Raw genomic sequence first — 15,103 nt, 5'->3', positions numbered from 1 at the left:
GGGACGGGGACATGGGCCAGGGGCAAGCTGTAGTCTCCAACAAACAGCGGAAGAAAAGGCTGCTTTAAAGCCACCAGAGGTCGAAAGCAGGACGCGTCACCAAATGTTCCCCTGACCCCCTAAAGAGGTCCACTCTCCCTAAAATCAGAGAAGTTGGTCTTTTCCACCCAAAGAGAAATTCCTTTCCCAGAGGGAACAAAGGAAGGCTTCTCACAGACCTGGGCCGTGCCAAGACCCCCCACCTGGCTGGGCTGCCAGGGAAGGGCGTCTCCGCTCTCTGGCTCTCTCTGTCTGTGTCTCTGTGTCTCTTCCTGTCTCTGTCTCTGTCTGTCTGTCTCTCCCTCCCTCTCGCTCCTCACCTCTTCCCATTCCAGGCATCTTACGTTTGCCTGGGACGTCAGAACTTGAAAGAAATTCTTTGATATAAATTACAAACGTGCTTTTGAAGCACTTTTCAAATAATAAAAAAAAAAGCAAAGGGGGGCGGGGAGAGCCCTAAAGCAGGCTATTATGTGCCTCAGATGCTCTTCTCGGCAGACTCCCCGCATCCCGCATTCACCCCCCCACCCTCCCCACCTGTGTCCCAGAAAACGGCTTCCTGCCCCCCTCTTCCCCCGCCTCCTATCGATTTATTTATCTGATTTATTAAAAAATGCATCCAATCCCCGCAGGCCTCTGGGCGCATGTACCAAAATAAAAAGACAGCAAATTAAATTAAATGCGGCCTCTCCACACTCGAATTCCCCATCCGCAGAGGAAGGAGAGGCCGGCCTCCCTCATCCGGAGCTCCCCCCCCTCTTCCAAAGCCCATTTCCCTATGGAGATTGATTTGAATTCCACCAGCCCCACGATGTAGACATTCCTCCTGACGGATGAGGAAACTGACACCCGGGGTCTCCCCAGCTGACCCAGAGCTCTGTCCCCAGGGCCGGAGCACAGGGCCACTGTGCCATCTGGCTCATCTTCTTGGGGGTGCCCGAGGGAAGGGCCTGGGAGGCCCATCTGGACGAGCACCCAGAGGAGCAGGCGCTGGGAGACCTGGCACCGCGGCAGGTTCCTCTGAGAGCCCCCACCCCCGAGGTCAAGGTCATTCACAGGAAATCTTCCCTCCTATCCTCCTGGCGATCTCAGGTCTATTTCAAACGGGACGGGGAGTTCATCGATGCAGTGCCCCTCTCGGAGCCGCCGTCTGTCAGCTCTGGTCCCCTCCAGGACAGCAGACCCTTCCGCAGCCTCCTGCACCGTGACTTGGACGAAACCAAGATGCAGAAGTCACTCTCCCTCCTGGACGCGGAGACCCGGGGTGGCCGTCCTTACACGGAGCGCCCCTCCCGCGGCCTGACCCCAGATCCCAGCCTCCTCCTCCAGCCGACCACCGAGAACATCCCAGAGACAGTCGTGAGCCGCGAGTTCCCGCGCTGGGTGCACGGCAAGGAGCCCGTGTACTTCCTGCACCACAGCCGCAGCCCGGGCAGCGACGGCACCGTGGAGGTGCGCGCCCTGCTCACCTGGACGCTCAACCCGCAGATCGACAACGAGGCCCTCTTCAGCTGCGAGGTCAAGCACCCGGCGCTGTCCATGCCCATGCAGGCAGAGGTCACGCTGGGTAAGGCTGGTCAGGACCCTCCCACAGACTCCCTGCAGAGCTGGGTGGTGGTGGCCTCTGGAAGAGTGTCCCTGGGCGGCCTGACGGTGGAGAGGGGGGGAGGAGAGTGGGACAGGGTCAGCCCCAAGATAGAGCCGGGGTCTGGAGGAGGCTTGCCGACTGGACTGGAGGAAACGGGAGGTTCCCGGAAGCTGGGGCGTTTGCTGGGGTGAGGCAGGACCCTCTGAGGTCATCGAGCTGGCTGGATAGGGTCAGAGTCACAAGAGGCCAGGAAGGTCACAGCAAGGTCGGTGAAGGTGTCTAGATTGCAGTCAGGAGCATGGGAGGTGACAGGAGGTTTTCTGGATCAAACAAGAGGCCAGTGGGCTCAGGGGACAGTGTGAGCGAGGCTGTGGGCTTGCTGATTGAGGTCGGGCCTCCTGGAGGTCACAGGAAGCCTCTCGGCTGGATTGGGGACACACAGGACTGGGGAGGGTGTGACTCCTGCTTGCACTTTTAAGTTCAAGGAAAGCCCCGCCTCTGTGGCTGTGGACCAGGCAGGTCCAGACTGGAAACTGGACGTCCAGGGCCACTTCAGCCCTGGGACCCAACCCCTGCCTGTGAGTGCCTCCTCCTCCTCCAGAGCCCAACTTGGAACCTCCCCACAGCAGCTCTAAGGAACAGACTGCTCCTCCTGTGCTCCTGTCCCAGCTGAGTCAGAGCAGGGCACGAGGGGACATGTGGGACTTCCCCACCAGAAACGCATGCCTCCTACAGCCAGGTGTTTGTGTTGACAGGGTGTGGACACAATGACCTACGCAGGTCTTTTCTGCTTATGTCCCTTGAACCCTGATCTACAGCACACAGCAGCTCTTCCCTGAGCCCAAGATACCTGGGTTGTCACCTGTGTGACCTGTAGTAGTCAGGGACCAGCCCAGGCCCCTCATGACAAGGACAGAAAGCAGTGATCAAGAGGGTGGGACTGCACAGCCTGTGTCTTTTCTGTTTCTCGCTGGCCCCAGAAAACCCAACACCTCCTCAACATCAGCCACCGAGGGAGAGGATTCATGTACCTTGTCACTTCCTGTGTGCCAGGACATTTGCAGGGACCACCCCCTTCGGTTCTTGCAAGCTCAGAGTTTGCCATGTGTTCCCATTTTACAGATGAGCAAAACCGGGGCTTGGGTTGGGCTCCAGGACCCGAGTCACTTGTATTAGCAGAGCTGGGATACTGAACCTGGTCTATTGCTTTCCTCACCCCCACAATGCCAGCCACTGATGTCACCAGCCCTGGGCCACGTGCCCTTGGCTGGCTGTGAGGCTAGTTCCCTGAGGGCCCTTTAAAATGGCCTTTTGGTTTCCACAGGCCACCTGTCCATACAGAAAACCTTAAGGGTAACACCTCCACCTCCAAAACACCTTTACTGAACACCTACTGTGTGCAGGACGGTCGCTTTTCTTGTGCTAACTCACTGGCTGCTCTTGGGAAGCCATCGAGGCTGACAGTGTGAGCATCCACGTCACAGGCGGGAGACCACTTGAGGGGCCCAAGGGAGGGGAGGGTCAGTGTCCGCCCTGAGCTCTCCCTCTGCCTCCTGCGGCGTCCATGTGACGCAGGCCCCACCTCCTGGGTACCATGGACTGTGGTACTCCACAGAGGCATCTCAGGGGCTCTGCAGGGCCAGCCCTGTGCTTGGGACTGGGGTCTTTTCAACCCAGAGCCTGCCCAGCCCCTCCCACTGGTCAGCCCTCCCCCCTCTGGCCCCTCCCTCTTTCCCACAATCCCTCTGGCCCAGGCAGGGAGTGGGCAGCCATCATCTGGCCACCTGTCCGTCAGAGCCACCCCTGCCTGGGTTGGGGTGGGGGGGAAGCCTGCACTTCCTGAGAGCTGGCTCCCTGGCCCCACCCACCAAGAAAGAGAAAGACCAGACAAGACTTCAGGTCAGCCTGCGGGGGGGGGGGAGGGGGGGGGAGCGCTCAGTGTCCCCCCAGGCCACAGCGGGGCACCTGCCTGCCCCGCCCCACGTACTCCCTTACCTGGCGCCATCCCTGTGGGCACCGCACCCAGCACAGAGTGAGGGGAAGAAAGCCCCTTCACAGGCAGTGGACAGAAGCTGCCACATCTGTGCACCTGGTGAAGTGGCAACCGGGGGCACAGCAGAGCCACCAGGCAAAGGGGCTCACTTGGGGGAGTGGATAAAGATGGCCCTGGGCTGGCTTCCACCGCCCCTTCCCCCAGCCCCAACCCTGCTCCCAGCCCCGCCTATTCTCCCTGCTCCCAGCCCCACCCCTGCTCCCGCCCCGCCCCTGATCCCCAGCCCCGCCCACCCCAAGCCCCACCCTCTCAGCCCCATCTCTTTTCCCAGCCCCACCCCTGCTCCCGCCCCGCCCCTGATCCCCAGCCCCGCCCACCCCAAGCCCCACCCTCTCAGCCCCATCTCTTCTCCCAGCTCCACCCCTGCTCCCGCCCCGCCCCTGATCCCAGCCCCGCCCACCCCAAGCCCCACCCTCCCCAAGCCCCACCCTCCCCAAGCCCCACCCTCCCCAAGCCCCACCCTCTCAGCCCCATCTCTTTTCCCAGCCCCGCCCCTGATCCCCAGCCCCGCCCACCCCAAGCCCCACCCTCTCAGCCCCATCTCTTCTCCCAGCTCCACCCCTGCTCCCGCCCCGCCCCTGATCCCCGGCCCCGCCCACCCCAAGCCCCACCCTCTCAGCCCCATCTCTTCTCCCAGCCCCGCCCCTGATCCCCGGCCCCGCCCACCCCAAGCCCCACCCTCCCCAAGCCCCACCCTCTCAGCCCCATCTCTTTTCCCAGCCCCACCCCTGCTCCCGCCCCGCCCCTGATCCCCGGCCCCGCCCACCCCAAGCCCCACCCTCTCAGCCCCATCTCTTCTCCCAGCCCCGCCCCTGATCCCCGGCCCCGCCCACCCCAAGCCCCACCCTCCCCAAGCCCCACCCTCTCAGCCCCATCTCTTTTCCCAGCCCCACCCCTGCTCCCGCCCCGCCCCTGATCCCCGGCCCCGCCCACCCCAAGCCCCACCCTCTCAGCCCCATCTCTTCTCCCAGCCCCACCCCTGCTCCCAGCCCCGCCCCTGATCCCCGGCCCCACCCACCCAAGCCCCACCCCTTCTCTCAGCCCCCTCTCTTCTCCCAGCCTCGCCCCTGCTGCCCACCCCCCTGCGGCCACCCTAAGCACAATCAGTTCACACCTGGAGTCACAATCACCTCCACATTGGCTTTCTGCTTCCACTTTTGCTCCATCCCATTCTGCACCCCGCCTGATCTACTTAAAACATAAATCAGATCATGACTCACATGCCCACCTGTCCCAACCCTCCAATGAAGACAAAGATCGATAGAACAGAATCGAGCCCAGAAATAGGCCAGTGTGGAGTCAATTGATTTTTGACAAAGACCCTGGGACAGAGGAGTCTCTTTTTTAACGAATGGCCCTGGAACTCCTGAACACGCAGAGGGAAAATCGGGCCTGGACTCCTGCCTCCCCCCGCCCCACACACGAGTTAATCTGAAATGAATGATGGACCTAAGTGCGAAGCCGGCATCATGAATCTTCTGGAACAGAACTGGAAAACGTCTTCAGGACATTGGGGTAGCAGGGAACTCCCAGAGCAGTCACAAAAACACCCCCCGAAAAATGGAAGATTGGTTGGTTGGACTGAATCAAAATTCAAATCTGCTTACAAGAAGACCTCTTTAAGAAAATCACAAAGCAAACTCCAGAATGAGAGAAAAAACTCTCAGTACACACCTGACAAAGCATTCAGACCCAGGATACATGAAGAACTGCTTCATAACCACGAGACAGCACACTTTTTAAGTAAAAATTTGCAGATGGCCAATAAATATACAAAAAGTTGTGTGCGTGATGCGTCAGGGAAATGAAGATTAAAACTTCAATGAGAAGCCTGGCACCGTGGCACAAGCCTGTAATCCCAGAGACTTGGGAGGCTGAGACAGGAGGATAGCAAGTTCAAAGCCAGCCTCAGCAACAGCAAGGCACTAAATAACTCAGTGAGGCCCGGTCTTTAAATAAAACACAAAATAGGCTGGGGATGGGGCTCAGGGGTTGAGTTCCCTGAGTTCAATCCCTGGTACAAAAAAAAAAAAAAAAAAAAAAAAAAACACAAAACTTCAGTGAGTGTATTTTACAACCATTAGTCTGGCTAAAAAAATTCTTTTTAATCATTTTATTTTATTCTATTTTGGAGTGCTGAGGATGGAACCCAGACCCTTGTGCTTACTAGGGAAGCACTGTGTCCCCTAGCCACATGCCCAGCCAAACTGGCTAAATTTTAAAAACTGACAATACCAAATGCTGACAAGGAGACAGAACAATCACAACCCTCCTGCATTGCTGGGACTATCGAATAATACTACCCCCTAGGAAAATCCAGAGTTTCTTTCAAAGACAGAAAGCCCTCCACGCCTTGAGCAACAGTTATGCTCTGAAGAATTGATCCCAGAGAAATGAAAAATATGTCCCCAGAGACTTGGACCTGAATGTTCACTGCAGATTTATTTGTGCTCCAACAACAACAACAACAAAAAAACAACAATAATTCAAATGCCCTTGGTTAGCAAGACAGATAAACAAATTTGTGGCATGTTTATATAATAAAATACTTTTCATCATTTCAAATGAATGAGCTTCAGAACCAACCGTGATGGAGTTTAACATCATGTCAAGCAAAAGAAATTAGATGAAGAAAAGTGCTCGCTGTGCGAATTCATTTCTGTGAAGTTCTAGAACAGGGAAACACACCTCTGTTGAGAGAAATGGAACAGCAGTTACCGCTGGAGAGTGGAGTTGGACAGGAAAGAAGCATACGGGACCCTCTGGAGAGAAGGGAACATTCTAGAGTTTGCTCAGGATGGTGGTTACGCCCATTCCCCGTATCAAAGTTTATCAGATTGTGCACTTCAGAACAGAGCCCTTCCTGACAGGTAGATTTCTATCACCACTTAGAAATGTCTGAAGAAGGAGGGGAGACCCAGTCCACCTGGCCGCCATTACCTCCAACCCAAATCCCAGCTCCAAGGTGCTTTTCTATAACTCTCCCTTCAATCCACCTGCTCCAGCCCCATGGCCTCCTATTCTTGCCTGAATGAGCCACACTCAAACCCACCTCTGAGACTGTGCTTTTGTTTTATTTTATTTGGAGTGCTGAGGATAGAACCCAGACCCTTGTTCTTACTAGGCAAGCACTGTGCCCCTAAGCCACACGCCCAGCCAAACTGGCTAAATTTTAAAAACTGACAATACCAAGTGTTGACAATGAGACAGAACAATCACAACCCTCCTGCATTTCTGGGACTATTAGATAGTACTGCCCCCTAGGAAAACCCAGAGTTTCTTTCAAAGACAGAAAGCCCTCCACGCCACGAGCAACAGTTCTGCTCTGAGCCTCTGGCTTTCCTTCCTTCCTGGAATAATCTTACCCCAGACACTCTCAATTCCTCCCTCTGAGCCTCCACTGTCCCTAACAGCCTCTTCCAGCCCTTCCACCCCCCATGCTGACTTTGTCTCCTGGAGTGACACTCATCTCAGAGTGTAGTCTGTATTTCTTTCTTGTCCAAACCCCCTACTGAGATTTGAGTTGCGAATGGGCAGGTCTTTAATTTGCTGTGTTCATATGGTGCAGGGCTCAGAAAAAACCCAACATATTACTGAAACACTAGTTGAATAACTAGTTGGCTAATACTTCTCTGGGTTGTTGTGAAGATTAAGTAAGGCAGTACAAACAGAGTGTGTAGCCTAGTGACAGATGGAAGACGTATTCAGTGAATATAAACTGCCATTGTTATTAATCACTGCATCCCCAACATTGCCCTGCGTAGTAACTCATGCAAATTAGGTGTACAATAAATAATTAGATGGATGGAGCAGATGAATGAATGGGTGGCTGAGCAGATTGCTAGATTTGTGGGTAGACAGTTGGGTGGATGTGTAGGTTTATGGATGGATGGATGGATGGATGGATAGGTGGGTGGGTAGGTGGATGGATGGATGGATTGGATAGGTGGATAAATGAGTAGGTTTGTGGATGGATGGATGGAAGAATGGATGGACAGGTGGGTGGGTGAGTGGATGGATGGATGGATGGTGGATTGGATAGGAGGTTAAATAGGTAGGTTTATTGATGGGTGGTGAATGGATAGATGGATGGATTGGATTGGACAGATGGATAGATGGAAGGATGGGTGGGTGGGTGAGTTGCTATCTTAATGAACACCCCAAATTCCTGGGGAAGCCTAGAAGAACTTTCCTGTGGACTTCATAGTGCTGCATCAGGGTGCTGGGGAGAGAGGAGGGTGCGTATCTAATCAGGGCTTTTGCATTTCCCTGAGATGGAGTCACTTCTTTACACCTCGCACTGTGCCCCTGTCTCCCTCCCCACTTCATTTGGGAGCCTTTCTTAAGCCGGTGTGGCCTATGCTCCCCCCTCAGGGGTGGGGGACAGGGGGAACTACTTACCCAGGTCCTGCAGCCAGAGGAGAGGGGAGGCCTGGATCCGGGAACTCTGGGCTCTGCTCTTCCTGCGTGTCCAGGGTCTCAGAGGAGTAAACCTCAGGGGAGGGAGGCCTTGCCTTCGGGGTGCTCTCCGGGTGGGGTTCTAGAAGCAGCCCAGGGGCAGGCTTTGACTGCCCGGAGCGGGTCAGATGGGTTCGTGGCAACCTGCCTCATAAGCACTGGCCTGGGTGCGAGTCGGTTGTCGGAGTCTAGTGCCTGTGAGGCAGCGGGTAGATGGAGTCCCTGTGCTGTCCGGGCCAGCAGGAAGGAGGCGTGGCCTCTGGAGAGCAGGGCAGCCAGGAGCCTGAGCTGGGAGGGGGCCGCTGCCTGTCCCCTGGGTGCAGCCTTCTCCTGTGGGGCGCCCTCAGCGCCCTCTGCTGGCCACAGCCGACAGTGCTTCCCGCAGCACCCAGATCCCACCCCCAGGGGCTTCCCATTTGCCCCCCAACCCTGGCTGCACCTAAGAGGGAGTAGAGAAGGCCAGGGGTGGCTGGGGCTTGCTAAGCCTTGGGTTCCTCTTGGGGACGATCTCGAGAGGCCAGAGGTGAACAGGAATCAGGCACAGCGGGCGCAGGAAGGGCTGGGCGCTTGGTGCCCCTGAGGCGGACGCAGCACTTGCCCAGCCTGCCCCAGGCCCTGGGTCCCAGGCCCAGGATCACGGGAAAAAAGAAAGGAAGAAAAGCTTGCTGCCAAGCCCATCGTCTCCAGGGCAGCGGGCGGGCGCGGGGGAGGGTCACGGCAACGGTCCCCACGGTCCCCACGGCGCGTTTGGGAAGGCCACATGGAGTGACGCACCCAAGGGCCACAGAACACTCTGGAACGCCCTTGCACAGCTGGCAGAGGCAGCAGCAGGCACCCTCCTTCCTGCCGGGGCCCACCCCTCGCAGCAGGCGGCATCCCGGGCCCACGTGGCGCCTCAGCTGTCCTGCGCGTGGCTAATTAATAGCTCTTTGGTCTCGTTCTCAGAGAAGGAAGTTGGCGGTGCCTGGGAGCCACCCACGTCTGCCAGCTGCGAGACTTCCCTCCGAGCGCTGGGGGAGGACGGTGCAGGGAGCGGCCAGGGCAGCTGCGGCCACCCAGGGCCCCCCAGGCCAGGGACAAAGCTTCCTCCCACTGCCCAGCCCCGCGCCGTCCTCGGGCCCTGGAAGCTGAGCAGGCGCATCCCGGCCGGGCCGCCTCCCTGGCCAGCCTTGGGGCCCTGCGCTGGCCGCTCCGTCCACCTGGAACCTTCCCTGACTGCCTCCTCTGAGGACAGCACCCTCTGCCTCTCAGCGCCTCCTGTCAAATCCCGGCTGGCATTGGCTTCTGAGGGCGCTGGGGGCGTCTCCTGGTGCGGAGTGGAAGCCGCGGGTGGCGGGCGCTGGCTGGCTGTTTCCACTGTGTCCTCGCCTGCTCCGTGGAAGCCATGGTGTCCCCGCCTGGGCACCCTCACCCTGGGATTCCAGAGAACCACGGGGACGGTTGTCCTGCAGGACAGAGCCCTGGATCAGGAGTCGGGAGACTGGGTCAGGGTCCCATCCTTCCTCACTCTGTGACCTCTGGCAAGTCCCTCTGTGACTCTCTGGGCCTCAGTGAACAGAACTGGACACTGGGGACACTAATGGCAGAACCCGCCTCCCCAGGGTTTAGAGCGAGTGGGCGTTGGATGGCTCGGGTGGCCTGGCTCGGGAACAGGCTCCCCGTGAGTGGCCGGGTTGCCCACCTGAGTCCCACCCCAGACTCTGCCTGTGTCCCACGGGTTCGTACCGGCTGGTTGCCCGTCTTTCTCCCACTGAGGAGTGAGCCCTACAGGGCAAGGACCGTGTCCTGTCCCACTGAGTCCCCAGGTCCCGGGCAGGTCTGTGCGCTGCAGAGCTGGAGAACCTGTGTCAGTGGCTGGACAAGGGGCAGCAGGCCTGACTGGGGAACGGCCGACCCCAGGGGTGCCGACTGGGTCCAGAGCCTTCCCTCCCGCGTGCTGGCCTCATTTCCTTGCTGGTCCCCCCACTGCCCGCCACATACCTCCTGACCTGACCTTCCTCTCCCTACAGTTGCCCCCAAAGGACCCAAAATCGTGATGACACCTAGCCGAGCCAGGGTCGGGGACACGGTGAGGATTCTGGTCCACGGATTCCAGGTCAGCCTCTTTCTGAGCCCGAGGGGGGACAGGTGGGAGGACACTCCCAGGGTACCAGCATTCCTGGTGACCCTTTCCTGTGCCCCTCCTTGCCCGAGGGCCACCGCCAGCTGGCCACAGTGTCCCAGTGTAGTCAGTGGCAGAATTAGCTACCACGAGGGGAGACGCTCTGTCCTCCTGGGTTGGGGGCAGGAGTGGACCGTGGCCAGGCCTGCCTCGGACCCTGCTGGCCCTGACACAGTGGCTCCTCCCGTGACCCGGCTGTCCCCTGCTCCGGCCAACAGAACGAAGTCTTCCCGGAGCCCATGTTCACGTGGACGCGGGTGGGGAGCCGCCTCCTGGACGGCAGCACCGAGTTCGCGGGGAAGGAGCTGGTGCTGGAGCGGGTCCCGGCCGAGCTCAACGGCTCCATGTACCGCTGCACGGCCCAGAACCCGCTGGGCGCCACCGACACCCACACGCGGCTCATCGTGTTCGGTACGCGGCCTCAGCTGGGGACCCCAGGGCTGCCCCAGGGGACGGCCCCCATCTCAGGGCTGTCCCCAGAGGAGGGAGCAGCAGGGGCCACGTCCTCTGAATTTGCCCTGAGAAGGTGCCCACCCCCAAGAGGCAGTGTGTTCCAGTGGTCAGAGCCCGCCGGCCCCGGGGTCAGAGACCCTGGCTTAGCCCCAGCTCTGCCACTGGACGGGGGCCGCCTGCCCACCTCCCCCGGCGCCTCATCTGCACAATGGGCTGATGTCACAGGGCCACAGAGAGGGCGGGAGGCTGCCTGTCACTCCACACGGGAGCTGCACAAGGGTCTCCCTCTGAGTTCCGGGGGCCATCCCCTCTCTCCGTCTCTTTCTCTTTCTCTCCAACAGAAAACCCAAATATTCCCAGAGGAACGGAGGACTCCAACGGTAAGGCCTCTCGAGGTCCCAGGAAGCTCTGGTCCCCGTGATGGTCCTCGCCCTCGAGCTGGGCAGAGGGTCAAGTGTGGTCAGAGGGGGGCGCTGAGGCAGTACAGGGGGCCCTGGGATCCCCAGGTACCAAGTGTGTCCCCTGTCATGATCCATGGTGTCTCGAGCTCTCTGAGCCCAGGGCACTCAGCACCCCGACCCCAAGGGCATGTGTCCAGCGGTGACCACGAGGCTGTGTTCTGGGGCCCTAGTGACTCCACAGGACACCTGGGAACAGATTCCTCACCTGGGTCCTTCATCCTCCCCTCCCTAGGCTGCACCCCCAACTTGAAAAGCACCCCAAGGGACCCAGACACTGCTCCCAGGGCCAACCTCACGGTTCACAGTGCACGCCCCACCCCCAGCCCCTCTGCACAGCCCAGCAGGCCTGGGTGGGGACGGGTCCCAGGGGGAGGGGCGGGCTGGCCGGCAGAGCTGACCTGGACCCCGTTCACCCTGATCCCAATCCAGCGTCTTCACAGGGGACCTCTAAGCTCGGCTGTCCCCGGGCGGCTCCCTGCAGTGCCCCCCCCCCGTGGACCCCACCCCCGTAGGTCTGCAGACTCTGACGCTGCTGCCCGCCCCCCCGCAGGTTCTGCTTCTGGCCCAGCTGGTGTCCGGCTCTCCTTGGTGCTCGCCCTGACAGTGGCCCTGGAGCTGACGTGAGGGCGCGGCCGCCCCCAGGCCCACCCGGCACTGACACCCCGCCATCGTTTTCATTCCTTTTCTAAACTATTTCCAGTCTTGTTCTTGGTCTCTCTCTGTCTGTGTCTTGGCTTCTTCAATCGGTTTAATTAAAACAAACAGACACTTTCCCCACCTTGGTGCGTGGCGCTGCCTTCTTCCTCTGCTCGGTAGCAGCAACGGGCACCTGCTGTCACCCCGAACTGGGACAGGAACAAAGGATATGGACCTCCCTGATGGAGGGTGGACATGTGGCCATTCTCTCACCCAGATCCTTATAGCCAGGTGTGGGAAGTGGCCAGAGACGCTCAGAAACCCCAAGATCCCTCAGGTATCAGTGTAATAGTCAGCCATTGCTCAAATAATGCTGCGTAACAAGCCAACCCAGATCTCAGTGGCACGCAGCAAGTGTTCATGATCACGTGCCGTTGGAGTGGCTCAGCTGACTGGGCTGGGCCCAGCTGGGCAGCTCTGCTTCAGACAGCAGGCCACCTGGTGGCCTCCAGACCAGGTGGGCTCAGGTCTCCCCCACACATTTCTTTGTTCCACGGGCGTTTGTTCTGGAGCCCAGGTGTGTCAGCTCCCCATGACTCTAACAAAATATCCGAGATCATTGACTTATAAAGAGAAAAGGTTTTGGGATTCATGGTTCTGAAGATTCCAATCCGGGCCTTCTCAGTAGGAGCACATGGCAGAGCAGAACCTCCTGAAGAAGGTCAACTAGAGGAACAGGAAGGGGCCAGGGCCCCACCGTCCCCTCCAGGGCACGCCCCGACCTGAGGACCTCCCAGGTCCTTACTAAATGTCCCACCACCTCCCAGGCCACCCTGGGGACCAAGCCTTTCACACCTGGACCTTTGGGAACGTCCACCGCCTGAGCTCTAGAAGCACAAGCCAGCAAGCGCGTCCTAGGTCTTGGCTGTGCTGACCGAGAACACTGCTTAGCCAGAGCACGGCCCAGGGCCAAGGCCACCCCCAGTCACCCCAGGGGTAGTTTCCCAGAGCCCTCTGCTCAACCACGAGAGTCCACAGGTCGTTCACCTCTCGGCTCAGGAGGCAGGGGGTCCTGGGGAGGGGGTTGACCTCTCCCAGCCGTGCCCAAGGCTTCAGAGCAACAGGGAGACCGTGGGAAGCTGCATCCATGGGGACAGGCCAGGCCACGCTGCAGGGACACGCTGTGCCCCGAGTCTTACTGGCTTACCACGCAGAGAATAGCTTGGGCTCACAGAAAGCCAGTGGCCCTTTCCACCTCATGGCTAGATTCTGGAACACGAGGCCTCTAGGCTGACCAGGGCAGGGCAGGGGGCTGGAGGATCACTGTGGCAGACAGACTAATGAGGTCCCGAAGATGTCCCTGTCCCAATCCCCAGAGCCTGAGACTATGTCACCTTCCATGGCAAAGGGGCCGTGCTGATATGATCAAGTGAAGAATTTTAAGGTGCAAATAGAATCCTGGATCACCCAGGGCCCTGTGAGATTACAAGGTCCTCACGAGAAGGAGGCAGAGTGAGGGAATGACATAAGAGAGGGGCCACCAAGCCCACACTGCCGTTGGACTCTCACAACCGGGAAGGGCATGGGGACCGATTCTCACTAGCACCTCCAGAAGCAGCCAGCCCTGCCAACCCCGTATCCCCTAAGATAACATCAGGCTTCCGACTCCAGAATGCCAAGGTAATAATTTTGGGTCCTTCCAAACCTGTTGTTACAGCAGCAGTTAGGAAACTCATACGCTCAGACAGGATGTGATGGAGGGCCTGGCGCGTAGACATCTCTGCCTAAAGTCCATTGGTCAGGAGTAGTCACATGGCCCCAACCCGCTGCAAGGGATGCTGGGAAGTGTGGTCTTTGAGAGTGCCCTGGGAGGGGGAACCGCAGCGCAGCCAGAGCACCATGCGCATCACGGAGATGTGGGGGCCGAGGCTTCTCCTCCCCAGTCAGGAGGCCATGACCTCCCTGAACCTCGGGTGCTTGCAGTCGTCTGAGGATGGGGGCTGTCCCTACCTCTTCCTGTCACCCAGCCCCTTGGGCCCTGCTCGAGTCAGGACCTGGGTGCCCGGTGCCAGTATCTCCTCGCTGACGGCCAGAACTCGGGCTCCCTGACTCCCTGGATCCCAGCATCGCATCCATCCACGGTGGCCCCCTTCCCGCTGGAGAGCCCCAGAGCATCTCCAGCTCGAGTCGGTCACAGCCCAGCCCTGGGAGTCCCCATACTCGCATCTCCCAGCCTCCCCTCCCTGGGCACAGCGTCGATCCCGTGGCTCCCGAATACTTCACTGTTAGCCTCTGTTCCTCGTCCCTCCCCGTCCACCCCACCCCTCAAAGCCCTCTCCTTCCCACTGTCCCGCTCACCGGCCACCTCCTGCCCACGCTCCTGCCTCCCCTGGGTCTTCAGATCTCCCCAGGCCACCGCTCAGGCTCCCACCAGCTGGGGTCCTCTGGAGCATGAGTCCCAGGGCTGGGGACGCGGCTCTGTGGCCGGTGCCTAGCTGGCAGCAGGAGCCCTGCTCCATCCCCGGCCTGGCAAAGCCCTGCCCAGAACCCTCCAGGGGCCTCCCTCACTCAGGAATCAACCTGTACCACCCACACAGGGTGCCCTGGCGTGCCCCTGGAACCCAGCAACCCAGGAGGCTGAGGCAGGAGGATCGCTTGAGATCAGCCTGGCAGGATGGCGAGGCTGTCCAAAAACAAGTGCTACAGGCCACGGCCTGCCTGTCCCCTGACCTTGTCTCATCGTCACACCACCTTTCCCTGGCTCTGTTCCACTCCTCTCTCCGCTCCTCCAACTCTCATGCCCGTTCCTGCCGCGGGGCCTTTGCTCCACCTGTTCCCTCGGCCTAGGATTTGCCTCCCCTTGTGGGGCTGACCCCCCTTGCCGTCTGGAAGACAGCTGGGCAATTCCCCTGGAGGGACCTGACCACGTGCCCCTCCCCCAAGCCACCTTGGGCCGTGAGCTTCCTGTCACTGCTGGCAGACACCTGAGGAGAGCTGCTTCAGGCGGGAAGGTTCCTTTGGCCTCCTGGGCTCAGTCCTCGCTGTGGGCCTGGGGGAGGCAGAGGGACCTCATGGGGGAGAGTAGCAGAGACAGAGGAAGGAGCTGGGCGGGAAGCGCCCTCCAGGAGGTTCCTCCACGTTCCCTCTCCTCAGTCCACTCAGATTATTGACCCGTCCAGTGGGTGCATCCCTGAGGATCTCAGAGCCTCCCGGGCCCCAGGGCCTGGAGGTGGGAGCCGCTGGTTCTGCAGGTG

At 59.4% G+C, this 15,103-nt stretch overlaps 1 protein-coding gene across 1 annotated transcript in view; it reads left to right on the top strand.

Moving 5' to 3' along the window:
• The window catches only part of IGSF21 (immunoglobin superfamily member 21), a gene marked incomplete at its 3' end in the record, with an annotated part of 172,172 nt that extends 160,335 nt beyond the window's left edge, over positions 1-11,837 (top strand). Inside the window, exons 6-10 of the mRNA XM_081305456.1 lie at positions 1,132-1,606; positions 10,148-10,233; positions 10,518-10,710; positions 11,094-11,132; positions 11,764-11,837. Coding sequence (XP_081161582.1) covers positions 1,132-1,606; positions 10,148-10,233; positions 10,518-10,710; positions 11,094-11,132; positions 11,764-11,837 — 867 coding nt within the window. The remainder of the gene's footprint in view (positions 1-1,131; positions 1,607-10,147; positions 10,234-10,517; positions 10,711-11,093; positions 11,133-11,763) is intronic.
• Positions 11,838-15,103: the final 3,266 nt, after the last annotated feature.

The sequence above is a fragment of the Spermophilus citellus genome (genome assembly GCF_964194105.1).
Source record: "Spermophilus citellus genome assembly, chromosome: 9".
Lineage (NCBI taxonomy): Eukaryota > Metazoa > Chordata > Mammalia > Rodentia > Sciuridae > Spermophilus > Spermophilus citellus.
This window is presented reverse-complemented; position numbering and strand designations above follow the sequence as displayed.